Below are 21,511 nucleotides of genomic sequence, written 5' to 3'. Positions count from 1 at the left end.
ATCAACCACCAAAATAAAGTACAGTTGCAAAGTGGGCTGATCTATTTCAAGATTATAAAGTTTCAAAGATGATTCCCACACAAGGGCACCCTAAAGCTTCGTATACAACTGAGAATATCTAAAGTGTGCGTGCCACTATTAAAAAAAAACCGTCATACAAAATATGAAGCACTTGCATCGATTAATAGCTTTGCAATCAATAAAATCATTCAAAACGCTCTTGAAAAAAAAAAAAAAAATAGCATCACGTTGGATACCCCACGAGTTTACCGGTCAAAATCACAACAATAAATTTGAGAAACATAAGGAAAATCAGAATCAGCTCGTAAAGTCTTTGTGATATCATTAAAGGATATGAGATTTTATTTGAGACAAGTCAGCAACAACAGCATTTCTGAGGTAATTTCACATACTGTCACTTTGTTAAAATACCTGGGAAAGGAAGAAACAGAACAGAAAACACTGAATTTATTAACAGTGAGATCATTGCTTCAATCTCAACTTGAAGCGCAGTTCAACTTTAATGAAAATGCCAAATATCTGATTGCAAGTTTTCTTGACCCGCGCTTCAAAACTAATTTCTTGGGTATAGTAAAAACACAAAGAGCAAAACAAAAAATTCTTTTAAATCTCTGAAAAAGTTTTGAAACGTTTAGTAACACGGATGATGATCTCTACTTGAAAAAAAATGTCAATGAAAATGATAAAATAATTGACATACTCAATAATTTCTGGAATTGTTTTGAAGAGGTCGCTACAGAAAACGTTAGCACACAGATGAAGATGTCGAACAGAAAAGTTCAACAGAAAACGAAACTGATTTATTCATGAAAACTGTTCACCTAGATCGGAAAGCAGACCCTTACAAGTGGTGGTCAGCTAATGCAAAACTATATCCAAGTCTAGCAGAATTTGTTAAGATTAACTTATCATCTCCAGGTAGTAGTGTTATAGTAAGCGACTATTTTCAGAAGCAGTTATAATTTACAAAGAAAAGCGGAATCGTTTGCTATCAACAAATGCCGAAAAAATTGTTTTTATTCATCATAATTTACTATTCATAAATTTCAAGTATTAAACTTGTTTTAAATAAAAAAAATTTGTGAATAATAGAATCTTATATATATATAATATATTTATTATTTAATCTGTTTATTGTATTATTATAGTAACATATAGTAATATAATCTATTTCTAATGAGATGTTTTTAATGCTTCAGTATTCGGCCGAATATCAAATAGTATAAATTGTTGGCGAATACACTGAATACCAAATAGTTGCCGAATATTTGTGGCATTTCTACAAAAACCCCACATAACCAAGCTACTTTAACGTATACCCAAAGAAGAGTATAAAAACACTTTGACAAATGAAAGGATGCAACTTTGAATAGATAATGATAGAAATTATTTTAAATATTTAGTAAAATAAAAGAAAAAAAAGAAAAATATTTTTATAGGGGATTCTACGACCTTTTCTAAGTATTTAGAAACACTAGTAATTATATTTCTAAAGCTTTAGATTTATTAGGTTTCCATTAACTCTATTTAATTCTGAATTTAGAAATGCTCCTTTATTCAAATCAAAACCACTGAAAGCGTAAACCAAGCTTTGTATTTCGTTTGTTTTCAAAATTAAAAAATTTAATTCAACATTTTTATAATTAAAAACTTTTTTTATTTATCTAATTTATGTACAAACTTTACGAAAAAACAAAAAACAAAAAAAGACTGTTATAAAAACAACTAAACTGAATAACAAGTTTTTTCATTCAAAAAGCAATTAAAATCAGTTATTATTTTGCGATAGTTTGAATGCGTTATATTTTATATTCTTTATTCGTTGTCCTCAATGTAAAAAGAAAATTTAAAAAACTCAAAAAACTTATGGAAAAAAGTACTAAATTTTTGAACTACCGTTAAAATATTAAACAGCATTTTACGATGTAACTATGAAAATTGTCTAAAATAAATTTAAATAGAAATAATTAGAAATATAGTAGTTAAAGAATAATTAGAAATAATTAAAGAGCTTTTAGTTTTTTATTGATTTAATAATTAACAAAATAATATGAACTGAAGACAAAAAAAAAAAAAAAAAATCGTAAAAAACTTTTTTAAAAAAGTTATAGTAATTTTTATATGTAACTTAATAAAAAATATTTCTATAAAATTAACGTTAGATGTATTGTATTATTATGTAATTTAATACGTGAAAAGACTTAGAGAAAAGCAAAACAAACGCAGTGATAAGCAGACGAAAGTTTTTAGATGCGAATGACACGTGATTCACTCTCCAAAAAAACACTAATAAATAACCTAGATAAGAAAACGAGCATTTTATAAAAAAGTCTTTAACAAGTCCTAATTTAGGTCAGCACCGAATCCAGTCCACTTATCTGGCACCATGAGAAAGTACCGTTGCATTGCTTCTGTAAAACGAGTGCGATAAACTTCAGGCGAAACCACAGTCGGCATTTTGCCTTGTCCTCCAAGAATACCAGTTGATTTTACCCAGGTCTCAAGTCTTTTATCCCACGTGTAAGTGCGGATATAATCTTTTAAAAGGAGATTTATACTAAGTAACAGAAACAAAAAATACCAAAAACACAAGCAAACACAAAAAATAAACTTACCTATAATGCCCACGACTAATTTGCAATTGGTCTGATCTATTCCAACTAATAACGAGTAATCCATTACCATATTCGATGAAAGAAACTCAGTGTCATTGTAAATAGCCTTTGATAAAACTGCTTTACTATGAGGACGAATAAACAAAGGTGACTCGCTGATCACTTGGAGAAAAATAAAATAAATAATAGATAAAAATTAAAATGACAATTAAATATGGCAATTCGTTTCGATAGAGCTAAGGATTGCAAATACAGAGTCTGCACAATATTTTTAACTATCAAAATATTATTTTAAAGATAAAATTTTTTTATTTAATCTAAAGTAAAAACCAAGCAAAACATTCGAACAGAAAACACCCGTTTCTGGATTGGGTAAATTTTTTCGTCGCAAGCCCCACCAAGCATAACTTAAGAAACGCGCCAAGTTATCAAGGTAAAATTGCTACCCATAGCAACAAGAAAATATTATGATTACTTTCTAAAAGGTTTTCATCCATCAACACATCTTCTTTTGCCGATGTCTGCACATATCTACCTCGAACAGAGCCTTTTAAATCAAAAATCTAAAATATTAATCAAAAGTTACAAAATTATTATTACATAATTTTACATGATATACTATTAGATAATGTAATAAAATATAAAACATAATACAATTTTATACGGACCACAACTAAGAAATTATTCAGGTAGCAAAATTAAAATAAGTGTCAAAAAAAAAAATTAATAATTTAAATATATTAATAATTTTATGTAAAATGACTCAAAATCACAAGAAAACACATTTCCATATATTTTCATTCATTTTTAATCACTATCATCGCTATTTTTATTATTCCTACTTGTATTTTAATTATCATTATTATTATCTCTATATCTATATTATCTATATTTATTATCATTGAATTTAACAGGCCTTTACTTCAACCATATTAGTACTCACTGGATTGAGTTTATTAGGGAAATAAATTAAGTGGTAGCTTTTAATGCTTGAGTAAACAATAAACAAACAATATAAACAAAGCCAACAACCATCAAAACGAAAATAAACATACATAAACCAGAATGGATTATGATACAAGGTACAAAGGTAAACTATAGTCTTATTTAAGCCTACATAGCTTGAGGTTACCTGAAGTGAATTTCTTGCAGCTCAAGTTAATTGTCGAATGGAAAACAATGTTATTCTATGTTATTTAAACAGCTAAAGAGGTAGAATATGAAAAACTTAGCATCTTACCTTATTTACTTTTTTCTCATAAAATAAATTTTCCATGACAAGCACATCCTGCCTCATTGCTGTGTTAGTAACTGGATTGTTGAACCCAATTCTGTATACACCAAGTAACTTTGCCATAGCTGTTGGTCTCTGAAAATAATTTGCATAGGTTAAATGTACTTGTATATATATATATATATATATATATATATATATATATATATATATATATATATATATATATATATATATATATATATATATATATATATATATATATATATATATATATATATATATATATATATATATATATATATATGTATATATATATATATATATATCTATATATATATATATATATATATATATATATATATATATATATATATATATATATATATATATATATATATATATATATATATATTCATATATATATATATATATATACACAGTCATGGACAGAAGTTTGCGACCACTGCGATTTTCAAATAATTTCTAATGTATTCTACTCTGAATTGCTTTTGTGCTACTTTAGTGCTACAATTTGGTACCAATTTGTGCTAATTGTTAATTAGAGTATAAAATTGATGTTTACATGTTTATTTTCAGATATAACTGAAATATTTTGGAACATTTTATATTACGGAGACCTTATTTGAAGCAAATAAGGTCTCCGTAATATAAATGAGCTCAGGTCGTTATTTTGTACAAAGAGAACATTTCTATAAGACAGATAGCTAAAAAGCTATCGGTATTTCATATTCAACTGTTGTAGCTACTGTAAAGAGAAATCAAGAGCTGAAAAGTTTTAAATCCCATTCACGCGCTGGGCGTCCGAAGGTTACAAGCAACCGTATGGATAATGCTATAATAAAGGCAGCAAAAAAATTACCAAGAGCATCCTCACGTGCCATTAGAGGCAAACTGCCTGGATCACCATCCAAGAAACCAAACAGTCGAACAATATGCAGATGATTATTTGATGCAGGCTTGAAATCTTACCGACAAGCACGGAAGCCGAAGCTTTCACCAAAGAATATTCGCAATCGCATAGTGTTTTGTCAGAAGTACAGGCAGTGGACACCAGCCCAGTGGAAACAAGTGATGTTTTCAGATGAGACAACATTCACGCATTCTACTCATTTTGTAGACATGTCAGACGCCCTCCAAATCAGAGGCGTAATCCAAAGTATGTTATACCAACAGTCAAACAGGCTCCAAAAGTTATGGTTTGGGGAGCAGTCTCTGGTAGCGGTCCTGCCGGCATTTGGATTATGCCTAAAAATACAACGATCAATGGTGCTGTTTACTTGAGTATACTGATGGATAAGCTGTTACCATTTGTACCAATACATGGCATCACTCATTTCCAGCATGATGGCGCACCTTGTCATGGTACCAAGGCTGTTAAGGACTGGCTGCGTTCTGAAAACATCCCGCTACAGGAAACTTGGCTAGGCAACAGTCCAGATCTCAATATTATTGAGAATGTTTGGACTGTAATGAAGCAGAAGATTGCTGCACATAGCCCAAGTTCTGAAGATGACCTCATCAACTGGATTAAACGCGTGTGGGTGCAGGAGATTACGCCGGACTATTGCAAGAAACTGTGTGAATTGATGCCAGGACGTATTGAAAATATTCTCAAAAATAAAGGATTTCATTGTAAATACTAAAATATGAATAGACATGCTGTTTAACCTGTATAGTGTGAATAAACATTCGAAATATATGTACTGATTTTGTAAAAAATTGCAGTGGTCCCCAACTTTTGTCCATGACTGTACATATAGATATAGATATAAAAAAAAATATATATATATATACATATATATATATATATATATATATATATATATATATATATATATATATATATATATATATATGTGTGTGTGTATATATATATATATATATATATATATATATATATATATATATATATATATATATATATATATATATATATTTATATGTATATATATATATATATATATATATATATATATATATATATATATATATATATATATATAACATTTAAAGTAAATTTTCTATAAAAGTGGATTGATTTATTTCAGAAAACTGTCTAAGAAAGTATATTTCAATGCTTAAGACCAAGGATTGATTACATTAATAATTAATATTATAAATTGAAAAATCCTGTCAGACTAATTGTGATGAAGAGCAGTATCATAGTGATAAACCAAAAAAATAAATGAAATTGATAATGTGAAAGTTACATAAACTATGAAGAAAAAATCTGAACTAAATTATCTTCTGTAGCAAATATAACTCATACATTCATTCTTTAATTAATACATTCAGATTTAAAAATTAATTTTCAGATATTTTTCTTTTAATTGCTGAATTTTGTTATATAACAATGTCTAATGAATAAATGAATTAACTATTTTTAATTTTTGATTTTGTATGTAAAATAAGAACTTTATATTAAAAATATTTTCATCTAAATAAACTCAATAAAACATTATAGAAGTTTGAAAATGGTAGTAATATTAGAGAATAAAACATTAAAGAAGTTTGAAAATGGTAGTAATTATAGAAAATAAAACATCAAAGAAGTTTGAAATTGGTAGTAATATTAGAAAATAGAAAGTAGAATGTGAACTCATATTTTTATCATATGTTATTATGCGAGTACATAATCACATAATTATGCGAGTACACAATCACATAATTATGCGAGTACACAATCACATTACTATTCATAAAGGAACACAAGCAAGAAACCATAAATTGAATCAAGAAGATCCAGTGTTTATCATCCTAAGCAAATAAAAACCACATGATTACATTAACAGCCTATTGCATAAATAACATGCATAAAACAGGTCAAAAGAAAATTTAATGTTTCCTCGTCAAGTCAGTTCCTAAGAAACTATGAAAACACAGCTAAAACAATAGATGTAATTCACCTCATGGTGATTTAATTCACCTCATGGTGATGTAACTCACCTCATGGTGATGTAATTCACCTCATGGTGATGTAATTCACCTCATGGTGATGTAATTCACCTCATGGTGATGTAATTCACCTCATGGTGATGTAATTCACCTCATGGTGATGTAATTCACCTCATGGTGATGTAATTCACCTCATGGGTATTTTTTTTACATTTTTACATTTTTATTATTATAAACCAATCACACAACTATTCTTCATAATTTGTTAAATTTAAATTATATTAAAAAAACAAACAAAAAAAAACAAACAATAACAACAAAAAATCAATATGTTAAACTATTTAAGAAAAAACAATAAAATATTTGATATAAAAAAATATAACATGAAAAATAAAACAATAAGATATTTGACCACTATTAAAAATATTACAACTTATAAAACTACTTTCAAAAACATTAAAATTTATTACTTTTTCTTTAACAGCTTTATTAATATATGCAAAATATCGAGGGGCAAAATCCACAAATGATTGTATTTCTAGACGAGACATCTGTTTCATCACAAATCGATCATCTAAAACAAAAAACATTTTTAAAAGTAATTTTTTTATTTTATTTCTGAGGATTGAGGTCACAACAGTACTGATGTTTTCTGTCTACTTTTTTTAACTTACTTTAATTTGAAAGCTATGAGTCATTTATTATAGTACAACATAAATTGTCTAAAAATCAACATAATACAGTATTATCACCACCAATTAGATTTCAAGGACTATGACATTACTTATACAATAGAAGATATGATAATTTCTGCACAAAATATTGAATTATTCAAGATTGCTGTTGTGTGCAAATAAATAAAAATGTCTATTATACTTTCATTTAAAAACCTGAAAACATAAAATGATTGGTTGAATAATCATTTAAAAAAAAAAGTTTACAAATGCAAAAAGTATTTTTACAATAGTAAAAGTATAAGTTTACAAATGCATTTCAAAAAACAACTCTGATAAACAATATTTTTGCATTACCACCAGTAGATACATTTGTTTATACATAAGCTTAATCAAAAGTAGATACATTAGCTTAACCAAAAGTAGATACATTAGCCTAACCAAGAGTAGGTACATTAGCTTAACTCAGAGTAGATATATTTGCTTGACCAAAAGTAGATACATTAGTTTAACCAAGATTTGTAACTCATAAATGTTATGCCTTCTTTTTTTGCATAATTTTCTACAAATGTAACTATAACTACAAACGTAACTTTATATACAACACATACATATTTAAAAAAAACAAACAGATAAGATATTCAAACAAGTTTTTTTCATTTCAAAAAAAATTGTTCCTAAATAAACCTTGCATCATGATGTCATAATAAAACTCACAATTTTTAACTTTAGAATAACAAACATTAATGAAGGTATTTTAGGCAATATAATGGGTTTCAAATTTTAGTAATTTTTTATTTTTAATTTAAAATACTACATACAAGTGCTTCAGAAAAATAATGTTTTAAAAGATTTTAAAAGTTTTTATTTTTTCATTTAAAATGTTTAGATATATAGTTGAAAAAAAAAAAAACATATGAGAAATTAAAAGAAATAATCAAGTAACAAAATACTTCTTAAGAGTCATTATTAAATTTATTATATAAAAAACCTACCTAGAGATTTAGAAAATGAAGAACCAGATTTTCCTCCAGTTGCTTTCCAAAATTTACATCTTGCCAAAGATTGAATGTATCTATAAAATATCATAATACAGCATCTTCATAATTACCATTTATCTCATTATAATATCACTCACTATAATATAAAAGTTATTGTAAAAGATATATTCCAAAAAATATCATGTTTTGTTTACCTTTCTTCTTTTTCCGGAAATATTAACTCTCGAAGTTGTCTAAACTGTTCTGCATAATAGACACTACAGTAAAACTTTGCAACGTTTTCATTTTGAAACTCTATGATATATATATATATATATATATATATATATATATATATATACATATATATATATACATATATATATGTATATATGTATATATGTATATATGTATATATATATGTGTGTATGTGTGTATATATATATATATATATATATATATATATATATATATATATATATATATATATATATATATATTTATATATATAAGAGGGTCACTATTTATATTTCAGGAATATATATATATATATATATATATATATATATATATATATATATATATATATATATATATATATATATATATATATAAGAGGGTCACTATTTATATTTCAGGAATAGGAACAAAAACAAATAGTTAAGCTGTGAATATATTTTTATTGTTTTTCAAAGAACTCGTCACAACGATCAATACACTTTTGCATGCGCTTAATTTTCAAAGCATTTATTCCATTCCGTATGAGGTATCTCCAAAACATGATTTTTGAACGCTTCAATAGCTTCTTTAGTATATATATATATATATAAATATATATAAATATATATATATATATATACATATATATACACACATATATATAATCTGATATGTATTCATTAATCATGCAATATGCTAATTTAATACTTCTTTATCATTAATGATGCAATATACTAATTTACTACTTCTTAGATTAGATATATAAATACATAGTATATAGATAAAAATGGTTCTCAATGATTTCAATAAAGAAAGAATTATTGAAACATCATTATTTAGAATGATTAATAGAGATATTGCAAGCAAGATTAAAGTATAAGAACACAGGAAAAACAGCCCCAAAATTTTTATTATTTTTTCGTGTAGGCTTAATGGTGCAGTGAATATAAAGGTTGTTAATAAATTTTGGAGACGAGTTGTTTGGTCAGAGGAATCTCTTTTTGGTTTTAAATGCTCTCAAAGATTGCATATTTGAAGATGAAGTAATGAAAATTATCATCATAAGTATATTAAAGACACTTTTAAGCATCAAAAGAAGATAAACATATAGGAATGCTTTGCCGCAGGAAGGATTTGCAACAGGAAGAACTTACAAGAATAAAGGCATTATGAATCAATACCACTACCATGGGATCCTTGTTATTGTTACCAGTAGAATTATTTCTAGATAGCAGTTATCTTTTCCAAAAAGATAATAATCTAAGCACACTGCATGTGCACTGCATGTTAACCTTGGACTGGTAGCCTAGTCAATCACCCAATTTAAATTTAATTGAAAACCTTTAATTAAAATGCATTAAAGAGCTTAAAACCATTGTTGTTAAAAAAGCTTGTTGATGGTAGTATGTCTCAGAGAACCAAAGCAGCCAGAGCTCGCAAAAGGTGTCTAAGTACTATTTTAAGAAAGTTTGTTTCTTAGAAAATGACTTGATAAGATAATAACAATGTAATAATTTTTGATAATAATATTTGACAAATATATTTCCAAAATAATATATCCAAATTAGACATAAAAATATAGAAATATATATATTTTTTTGTTATTCACCTCCTCAAGGCCGAGAAGGTTACTACAGATGAGGAGGCTACTTAATAGTGGTTATAACTCTCTCTCTCAACTCTCTAACTCCGAAACACGAACCTTGACTAACAAAGCAGCTGCGCGGAGAAACAAGTTGAGCGCGGTACTACCAGGGATGTGGTGAAGATCAAACTTGGAACCTCTTGCTTATGAAGCGAGCGCTTTACCACTACACCACTACCGCTTATATATCCAAATAAGATAGAATTGGAAAAAACACTATTACATAATGGTTTTATGGTCTAATGAAAGTACTCCAATTTAAAATGGTTTTTCAATAAAAAAAAGTGAAAAATCACCTGCGGCTATTGTGAGTGTGACTATTGGCAACACTCTTACTTGCTAGTGAAAGTGTAATTAAATAATAATAATAATAATAATAATAATAATAATAATAATAATAATAATAAGTAATAAGTTTTAATTATTTTAAATTAAAAAAAATACTAACGAAGTTTTATGTGATGATCAACTAGCTTATCTTTCTTTTTGATTTCACCTTGAAAAATAAAAAGGTTAAAAAAGTAAACAAAATTTTCATAATTCCAAAACAAACATAAAATTTATATCTTACCTGATTTCCCACTTTCTTCCATAATGTCAGTATCGGATGCTTCATCTGCAGTTGCATCACTTGAAGTATGAGTGAGAGGATGATGTTCACCGCTAGGAAGAAATGGCTCTAAAAACCAATAAAATTGCAATTGAAGATAAAATCGTTACAGCATTTTCTTTAAAAATTTTAACATTGGTCTAATGACCTCAGTTAGCAAACCAAAAGAAAAATATTTCCTGCTTCTAGTACCTGCATTTATTTCAGTAGAGCCACTCCATGAGTTTGGACGTGGCACTGGATTTTTTTTGTTCATATTTCTCCGAAGTAACACTTCAACTTTCTGAACATCACTATAGCAAAGAAAAAACAACAACTCAAATACATTAAAATTAAAAAAAAAAATGGTGATATTTTTAACTTGTAAAGAAAAAAATTTGAACATAAAAATCACAGTATTTAGCACACAAAATCTCACTTTAAAGACGAAAGCATGGCTGAACTGTTTTGTTGGGAAATTTGACTCCTTGGTAAAATTGGAGTACCATGCAGGCTGCTGCCTTGAGGTTTAACTCCAGACAAAACGTCTTGTATGTTCTTTAATTGATTCTGATATTCTTGACAGCTTAGGGCAAAATTTATAAACAATAGATTTATTAAATTAGTTGAAAATTTATTAATTTAACATTAAATTAGTTTAAAAATTAAATTTACACATAGGAATAAAGTAAAAAAAAAAAGAACTAACTAAATTAGGCAATCCATAAGATATTTATACAAATACCTGAGAGTATATGCTATAAGTGATGTCGGCTCTTTTTCATTGATAATGATAGTAGCTGTAACACCTGTCTGGGCGATGTAATGCATGTAGGATGGGCTGAATCAAAGTGCATTTTTTAAATATGAAAAATAATTTTAAAAGAACATAAAAATAATTCTAATTTACTTAAATAAAAATTTAAAATATGTTAGAAATTGTTAAAAATTATACAAAGGACGAGGAATTGTTTGAAATGTAAAAGCTGGAAGAAATGTTGATATAATTTTCTTCATTTTCTCACTGCCACCACGTTTATTGATGCCTAAAAATAAAACAAAATATTAATAAAAGTCTAGTAGAATTCTGTTGAGATGTGCAGATATATATTTTTTCTGGGGATATACTGGAAAATTTCTGTCTGTGTATATACCTAAATAACAAGTCACTTGTGTAACCCAAGAAACACTTTTATGCATGTTTTCTTAATAAACCACTTATCTAGTCAATGAGACAATTCTATTGTATATCTTTCAAATATCAATATAAAAAAATCAAAAGTCAAATAAAAGGTATGTGTTTTGAAATTTAAAAAAAGTTTGTTAAATGATTAGAAACACTATATCTTATATGAAGCACAATGAAAAAATGAAAGTAAAACCTTTTTTTTCAATATAAAATTATAATCAATTCAAAATATATATTTAAAACAAATTATTTTCAAGCTACAATAATTAAAGATCATTTAATTATGTTAATTTTGTTAATTATTAAAGACCAGTTGTAATAATAATTATGCCACAATAATAAAGAAGTGTAACAACAGATAAATAATATACAATTACTGAGAATTGCAGCTTAAAATTTTGAAGTGTTTATTGATGTGGTTCTTTAATTGATTTACACTTAATGATTCAATGGTTTCTTGTGTTAAAACAAGGTTTCCAGCTGTTTACAATTTCATTAGAAAAAAAAAATTGTGTGTGATTGTGTTCCACTTGAAGTTATTTTGTGTATTTATTACCTCTTTACATATTTTTAGGTTATGGCCTCTTGCATGACCATTACTGTTAAAATATTTATTTAAGTTATGTAAATTACATTTGTATCACCATGCCTTCTCCTGTTTTTTAATGAGTAATTTTAATTTTAAATTTCTTTCTTCATGACCAACTAAACTTGGTATTTTGGTCAATCTATTTTGAACTTTTTTAAGTCTATGGATTTCTCCTTTTCAATAAGGAATCCATATAACTGCTCCATACTTTATCAATTGCTTAGCATATATGATACTCCAATCAAGAGTCGATCATAATACTTTTGTTTTATTCTAAAATAATAAAAAATTTTCAACTAGAACCTTCCTCTAGTATAACTTTATCAATTTTGTATTTGCAATTAAAGTTATTGTTTCCAAAATGCATTACTTTACATTTTTGCACAATGAATCTCATCTCCAGTTACCTTTCCATTCCTTTATATTCTTTTAATATTAGGATTGCTTTGCAAACTAGCTTTATCTAGTTATGATTTAATGAGTGCTATAAATAACAGAAAGAATAGTGGACCTAAAACTGAGCCTTGAGGAACTCCACTACTTTTTTTTTTCCATTCTAATTTTCCTATTAATTCTTTTACTTTTATAAAATCTTTTACTTTGAAAACTTTTTAGTAATAATCTTAACAATAAAATAGTCAAACCCTTTTGCAAAAATTTTTGACTCATACTTTATATTGACTCATCTACATTGTAATTATCTGGAAGTGCCTTTGTGATAAAATCAATTTCAACTGAAGTTAGTAAAATTGGAAAATAATTAGATGGCTCAAGTTTGCTTACTTTTTTAATCAGAGGCATAATGTTCATTTTTTTCTAAAGGTCTGAAACAACTATTGATTTGTAAAACTTGCTATTATAGCTACGTCTAACTTGTTATTGCTTGTTATTATATTCCTTGCTATTATAGCTTATCTAGTTTGTTTAACTCCTTTGTTGAAGTTTTGCAGTTAATATATGCATATACTAATTTATACTAATTTATATGCATATACTAATTTAGGATTTAGTTTGAATTTAATGGTAATTTTTGTTCAAAACCCTGAATACTTTGTTTCACCTTTTTGTTGATCTCTGAACTCTGAACTCAAAATAGTAGTCATAGAAACTATACTATAGTTAATTAAACTAGATTTAAAGTTAAAATAAAAATATAGTTGAAAAATATTAACAAATACATTGTAAACCTTTAGTTTTCTTTAATTTAAAAACACTTTTTTTAAATTTAACTAATTTTTTAAGATAAACCACATTTAATAATACTTTAAACCAAATGTTTATAAAAAAATGTCATAATTAATAAAGTAAAAACTTTAAACACAGTTTGAAGCCATTTTATAAATTACCCAGTGGGCATGCATTTTCTGGGGCATGTCCATCGGATGCCTAGATGTTTGTAAGACGTCCAATGGACATCCCCTGGATGAGACATGCCCACTGGGTAAACAGTAAATCTAAATTTATCATAAAGCATCACATATTGATGGGTCCAAGGTAGAAGTTGACTAAGAAAACTGTAGATAATAATAGCTGAAGCCCAAGATTTACTTATTGTGGATGACATAGATAAAGACATACAAAACCTTGTTCACACAAGTGCTTAGGAGAACAACAAAATAAATTTCTTTGAACACAATTTGAGTACAGAGTTGACGAAATAAAACTTTAGGCTATACAATTTAAAAATAACAGATGTTATTTTAGATCAATGTTTATACAATTTTTTATTTCTCTCAAGGTTGAGGGGCCACTACAGTATAAAATCAGAGAGAAATAAAATTAAAAAAAAAAATTTAGATAAATTAGCAACTTATTGGTATTGTATAGTGGGTTAGTGGTAGGAAAGGTTCTCAGAAAAAAAAAAAAAAAATACAAAGCATTTGATTGTATTTGATTGGAAAATATTTTAAAACTATACATTTAAGTATTTTAAAATTCATTCATTTAAATTTCAAAAAATGTTTTTTTACTAAGTTTAAAAGGAGTGTTACAAAGTACAAACACTAAGAAGTGTTACATTGTATTACATTGTACAAACATTTAATCACATTGATTTTATAGCATTTTATTTTTTATTAATAATTCTTATTTAATTTAGTACTTCAAAATGTCTTTAAAAATGGCGAAAATTTATATTAAAAACAATGAGATAAACTCTAAAATATTATGTAAAAAAGAATTTACTTTCTCCACTATTTGTAAACTTTGAATCAAGACTCTCAAAATCTGAAAAAAAAAAGTTCAATTTATGTGATTTATGTGTTGCAATCTTAAATAATTAAATAACATTAATTAACATAATTAAATAACAGATTGCTAACAATATTGACTACAAAATAAACAACGTTTTTATCAGACTAAATGTTATTTAAATAAAAATTACTTAAAATTCATATCGAAATATATAAGAATAGTAATTTTAGCCATAGGCTTTATTATATATATCAACTAAAGGATTGGATTTGGCAGGAAATACTTACAAATAAAAAATATCTTTTACAAAAAAAAAAAAAAAAACTTGGTTTGCCATAATAAATGTCCTTCAAACATAGATAATGCCTGTATAAACCCAAATATTCAGTTAATGTATCTACTACAGCCCTAGAAAATTGCTACTTCAGTATGACACCATCAATAACATTTAGAAATAATATCTATGTGTGTGTGTGTGTGTGTGTGTGTGTGTGTGTGTGTGTGTGTGTGTGTGTGTATATGTATTCTGGACTTACAAAATGGGTCTCAAAAAAACCAAAATTATATAAAAATTTTAAAAATAATCATCATTCTATAAAAAACATTAAGAAAAAAAAAAAATGTAAAAAATCTTGTTGAATTCTATTTTTCCGTTTTTAGTTAAAAAATGTCATTTTCTGTTCACAAAAGTCTAAAAAAATTATTTATAAATTGGTCTGTAGCAACCCTTAAAAATATTTGTTTCAAAAAATTTTTATTAAATTCAATATGATTTTATTATATAGAACACATTTAGAGGGTGCCAGTAGACATCTTCAAAAAAAGGTATATATATATATATATATATATATATATATATATATATATATATATATATATATATATAAATTTATTATTGCTCTGTTCTTTTAGAACATTGAGCACTCTGTTTGTATAATACACTAACATAATTTATATATATATATATATATATATATATATATATATATATATATATATATATATATATATATATATATATATATATATATATAAACACAAATATAAATCTATAACATTTAGATCCGCAATCTGATATCATACTGATCTAGGGCTGGACGGGCTTCAGTACATAAGGAGAAAATGCATGAAAGTTGCTGCTACCTCAACTGAGGGTTTGGGCTAGGATAGCGATATGTTTTTTTTAATATTCTTTGTTTTTTCCTTTTTTCAAAAAAACGGTATAAAATTAGGTTGTTTATATTATAAATATATACTATAAATATATATCTATAGATGTATATACAAGCCATCAATGTGTTTCTAATGCTGCATTCATAAATCTGTGTATATATATGGGTCCTTTCTTTAAAGAAAATTGTCATGTTGGCAATGGAAACCAGATTTTATTCCAGTTATGCTTCCAAGTAAGATTTAAAAACAAACTGCTGTAACTACAAAAAAAGTTCTGTTTTTACTGCTAAAATTTGATGTTTGACTTTGCTAAATACCAAGGCAATCTAGCAGTTAACAAGACTGGAAATAAAATCAAACATTTTATTAGAGAAGTGAAGGAAAAACTGCTTTGCCTTTATTTCAACATTAAAACATATAGCAGAATAGACAGAAAAGCACACCAGAAATGTGAACAGAATGGCTGTGCTTGTCAAATCTTCTGACATTGAGAGAAAACAACTAATTAGAATAGTTCCATACTAACCCTTTTCTTCTACATTCTATTGACACACTTTTTGGGTAAACTAAGGCTGGGATTCTTCATGTGATTTTGTCTTTACATGGTTCTTGGGTTGATGTCTTATGTCTCTCTGCCCAAAATAGTACTTTATTATAATCTTCTGGATTTAGGCAGACATGGAAGCTTTTATATCTTGTCATTATTATATTGGTTTTGGATCTAATTAAGCAGCAGAAATTAAAGGTCTTTTTGTAAACTCAAAATTTTGCGATGATATTTAAATTGTATGTTTTGATACTACAGATTCCAACATTTTAAAACAAAAGTATTTTAAGGTTGGATGGACAGAGTTGCAGCCATATTGGATAAATGGATGGAAAAACCATAACTATTGTTTGCATTAGACATCAGGCCTATGACCCAACGTAGAAGTTAGTGAATTTTCTATCAATATTTCTTTTGGTAAAAATATAAAAGAGCATCTTCGCTATCTTTGACAAAAGGGGAAATTGGCATAAATTATTTTTATAAAATTAAAGTTTATGATATTTTTATATTCATATTTAAATAATTGAAAAATAAAACTGATGATTTGACTAGACTATGACTCTTGGCTAAATAAATGAAGGCTTGTTGGTATGAGCAATTCATGGCTCGATTGAAATGAATTGAGGATCTAAATATGTAGCTGCAAACAATTTTTTAATTTTAAGAAAATCTTCACATCTTTAATTAAAATTTTATTGGAATTTGATGGCAAGATTCATAACTGTACAATTATTTGATTCACTTTTAAAGTATAAGTATAATCAGTTAATCTATAAATGGCTGCTAATATAAATGAGCAAGAGGTATATTACAATTGGCTCAAACTTTTTGAAAATCATGTATTGGCTCTCATAAATCGATTAGCTTGCCAATGATTTCCAGTTCCTAACTTTTAAATAATAAATATTTATCACCTTTGATCTCTGCCTTGATTATAACGCCTTTGATTGATCTGCCAAGTTTAAAAACTGAATGCAACATTAATCAGGTCGACAGCAATAGACCTGTTTGAAGAACAAAGTTATACATAAATCCCTCTAAGTCTCTATATTTCTGCAAACTTGAAAGTATAAGTGAGAGTTTGCAAATGCAGCTTTGACAGACACATGACTAGTTGTTATACATGGAAGTTTAGACTCTTTAATATTAAATGTTTTTACTATATCAATGATTTGCTATTGAGCAAATCATTTTGTATTTTTATTGTATTTTAGCTCTTTGTTGCTAATTTTTTTTTGATAAAGTATATTTATATTCAAACGTTGTTATTGTAGAGTCATTGTTTTTAACAAAACAATTCCAAACCTTAGATGCACGAAAGTTTTTATTCAACATTTTATTTCTACCATAAAAAAAAATTTAAATTTATATTAAGTCAAAAGAGTAATATAAAACAACTCTTTATCGTTTTCTTTCTTTTGTTTCACTTATATTAGGCCGCACGGCTTTTGAGTGTGTTCAACAAGAATTCCTTCATGCACAAATTATGTCCAAGGAGATTAATATGTGTACCAATCATTATTACTAATAGCCAGGGGGAATTGTTATTGCATATAATGTATGAAGAGAGTTAAACCAATCGTTAAAAACATCCATTGGAAATTATTGTTTATCAATAATTAGATAATATTGAATTTAATTAAATATTAGTATACTAATAAAATTTTAATTGAATTTAAAGTTAAAATTTTCAAAAAAATTTAAAAGCTTGATATCATTTTTAACAACAAGTTAAGCAAAAAATTTGCAAGGTTTAATTTTTGTAGCGTTGCAAGGTGCAAGGTTTTGTAGTGACAGATTTATAAAAATTCTTTTTTTTTTGCATTTTTGACTGATTACTTAACATTTTGTTTTAAAAAGAATCAAAAAGTTACTAAAATGAAGAAAAGAAGTGGTGCTACAGTAAACTAAAAGTTAAGCTTTTGTGATATTTTGGTTAAGAAACCTGCTATGAATAATTTTCTTTCACACGTGGCTTAATCTTTATAAACATTTTATTGTTATAAGATAATCTACTTATATATTTATTAAATGATCAAAAAAAAAATAGTGATAGAAAAAATAGAAAAGATAGAGATGAAAGTTAGGAACCAATTTTTAGTTGATTAGAAAAAACCCACAGTCAATTAGATCAAATATTCGATTTTTCAAAGTTGACTATTTTCGAATTTCAACTAGACAACTTTTATTTGATTTAGTCAAAGTCGATAACAACATTATTTTATATATTTATACAATAAAATTTCTCAGGGATTTCAAGAATGTCAGTGAAAATTCCTCTGCATACTAATGTCTACACAAGTTTATCAACTGGTTGTCAATGACACTGCAGAGAGATGAATCAAACTGATTCAAGATCTTACACATCTCAGCAAGAATGAAGATTTAAAACAATCACTGCTACTTTCTGTGGTTAACCACAAGAAAAGCAATCAACATAAACAAAGGAAGGACTTTCAAAACTTTTAAATTTAAAAAAAATGGAATATTCTTTAAAATCTTGTCATAACCACTTTAGCTATTCATAATCCATTCATATACATCGTCCATTCATATTAACTGTCCATTCATATTCATTGTCTATTCATATTAACTGTCCATTCATATTCATTGTCTATTCATATTAACTGTCCATTAATATTCATTGTCTATTCAAATACATTATCTATTCATATTCATTGTCTATTCATATTCATTATCCAATCATATTCATCATCCATTCATATTCATTGTTCATTCATATTCATTATCCAATCATATCATTCATTCATATACATCACCTTTTCATATACATCATCCATTCATACATATCTTCCATTCATATGCATCATTCATATATATTGTCCATTCATATACATCATCCATTCATATACATAGTCTATTCATATACATCATCCCACAAAGGAGCAACTGTTTGTCAATCATCCAAAAGGTATATAAATATTTTGATACTTTTTAAGGTAAAATATTAAAAATGTAAGCAGTTTGCATGACTGTGCATTAATGTAACTATTAATTTGCTATACATTATTACTTTCAAAAAATATATCAAAATACAATAGTTTACTTAATCAAAAGTGAAGACCTAAAACATAAAATTCTAATTTTTTCTTTCTATAAAATAAAAAAAAAAGTCCTAATGTTTTTTAATAATATTTATTTACTTTTAATATTTGATGTGTTTTCCAAGATAATTTTTTTTAGTAATGTTTTGGAAAAGCAATATGTTTTCAGAAATACATACTTTTTGCTATAAAAAAAAACATTGATAGATTTACATTAAAAACATTGATCATTAAGCAACAACAAGTAAATCAAACTCACAGTTACTAACCAACAACAAGAGAATCGAACTCACAGTTTGTAAAAACAAAATGTTTATGATGGTTCCCATTAATCATCATAAACATTTTATTTTGTTTTTTTGTAGAGCAAATATGCAAAATTTAAAAATCTTTGAATTTTGTCCAAGTGTGTTTTTTTAATTTTTGATATATTCATAAAAGAAACCCTTAAAGTAGACTTAAAGTAGACTTAAAGTAGACTAATTTTCAAAGATGCCAATTATTATTAAATTACTTTAAGTTTACAAAGCATAAAAAGATTTTAAAGGAATTTAAATGATCCTTTTTATTACGTACTAAATTTGAAAAATCAGAGTAACTAGCATAAAATCCCCTAATAAAATTTGGAAGAAGCAATTAAAAAGAAATTCACAACTAGTCATACATTAAGAAGTCATACGTTAAGAAGTCATACATTAAGAAGTCATTCATTAAGAAGTCATACATTTAAAAATCGTACATTAAGAAGTCATACATTAAGAAGCCTTTTAACCTGCTAGGAATTATGAAACAAAAAATAGAAATACGAAACAAAAAATAACAAAGATTGTCATTTGTTGCCACTGGATTAATTAAATCTAAACTTAAGGATTAATCTGCTGATGGCATTGGTTGATTAATCAGCATTGGATGATGCATCGGCATAGGTTAATAAGCCAAACCAAACTGGTGCATTGGCACACCTTATATATGCAAATAACATACCTAATATTAAGATATTACCTTTAATACATACATTAAACCCTATAATTAGCCTCAATCGACCTTTGCCGATGACACATCACTAGTTTTTATCATTCTTTTTTCTATTACCATAATATATCATAGTTCATTTATTTCCACTTCATTTGTCTCCAATTAAAATATATCAATTCATTTGTCTCCAATTACCACTTTAATGCAAAGCATTAAAGTGGTAATTGGAGACAACCTAGCTTCACACTTTACAACCAAGGTTGTACAGTTGTCCATTGAGAACAATATTTGTTTCGTATGCTTGCTGCCCAATGCTACCCATTTGCTTCAACCGCTGGACGTTGCTATTTTCCATCCACTAAGGATAGAATGGCACAGAATACTGGAAAATTGGCAAAGGGAATCGCGCATCAAAGGATCAATACCAAAAATTCAGTTCCCCTGTCTACTGCAACGTCAATTGAAAAGTGATAATTTGAGATCTGGCTTCAAGGTTAGTTGAATATTTCCCTTCAATAGAGAAATGGTCATGAAGCGTTTGTTACAGGTCAACAAAGACATTGGAGGAGGTACTGGTAGTACTGTTAAGGAAGTATTCAATGAAGCTATAGCAGGTCTATTAGTGAAACATTGTGGACATGATGAGGAAAAAAGATCACACCTGGCAAAGCGATAACACCCCAAGATCTGGTGAATAATACAATTCCTACCACATCAAAGAATAACAATAACACCAAGAAAATAAGAAAAGGGCAAGATTTGAACAAGTGTCATCATTCTCAGATGACAATAATGACCTACTAGAAAATAACTTTTAATAACTTTTGCACAATAACAGGGAGATAGTTGCAAAATTTTTTGTTCATTTAAATGTTTATTTC

At 26.7% G+C, this 21,511-nt stretch overlaps 1 protein-coding gene across 2 annotated transcripts in view; it reads right to left on the bottom strand.

Moving 5' to 3' along the window:
* Positions 1-1,601: 1,601 nt before the first annotated feature.
* Positions 1,602-21,511, bottom strand: part of LOC101240098 (1-phosphatidylinositol 3-phosphate 5-kinase) — a 143,113-nt gene continuing 123,203 nt past the window's right edge. For both annotated transcript variants that reach the window (XM_065799671.1, XM_065799672.1), the window contains exons 26-39: positions 14,859-14,900; positions 11,852-11,942; positions 11,642-11,737; positions 11,336-11,482; positions 11,110-11,210; positions 10,879-10,986; positions 10,756-10,803; positions 8,659-8,758; positions 8,459-8,538; positions 7,260-7,363; positions 3,877-4,005; positions 3,112-3,199; positions 2,637-2,798; positions 1,602-2,558 (exon numbers count right to left, since the gene is read on the bottom strand). In XM_065799671.1, coding sequence (XP_065655743.1) covers positions 2,365-2,558; positions 2,637-2,798; positions 3,112-3,199; positions 3,877-4,005; positions 7,260-7,363; positions 8,459-8,538; positions 8,659-8,758; positions 10,756-10,803; positions 10,879-10,986; positions 11,110-11,210; positions 11,336-11,482; positions 11,642-11,737; positions 11,852-11,942; positions 14,859-14,900 — 1,490 coding nt within the window. In that variant the 3' untranslated portion in view covers positions 1,602-2,364. The remainder of the gene's footprint in view (positions 2,559-2,636; positions 2,799-3,111; positions 3,200-3,876; positions 4,006-7,259; positions 7,364-8,458; positions 8,539-8,658; positions 8,759-10,755; positions 10,804-10,878; positions 10,987-11,109; positions 11,211-11,335; positions 11,483-11,641; positions 11,738-11,851; positions 11,943-14,858; positions 14,901-21,511) is intronic.

The sequence above is a fragment of the Hydra vulgaris genome, chromosome 06 (genome assembly GCF_038396675.1).
Source record: "Hydra vulgaris chromosome 06, alternate assembly HydraT2T_AEP".
Classification (NCBI taxonomy): Eukaryota; Metazoa; Cnidaria; class Hydrozoa; order Anthoathecata; family Hydridae; genus Hydra; species Hydra vulgaris.
Note: the sequence above shows the minus strand (reverse complement) of the source record. Positions and strands in the feature narration are given on the sequence as shown.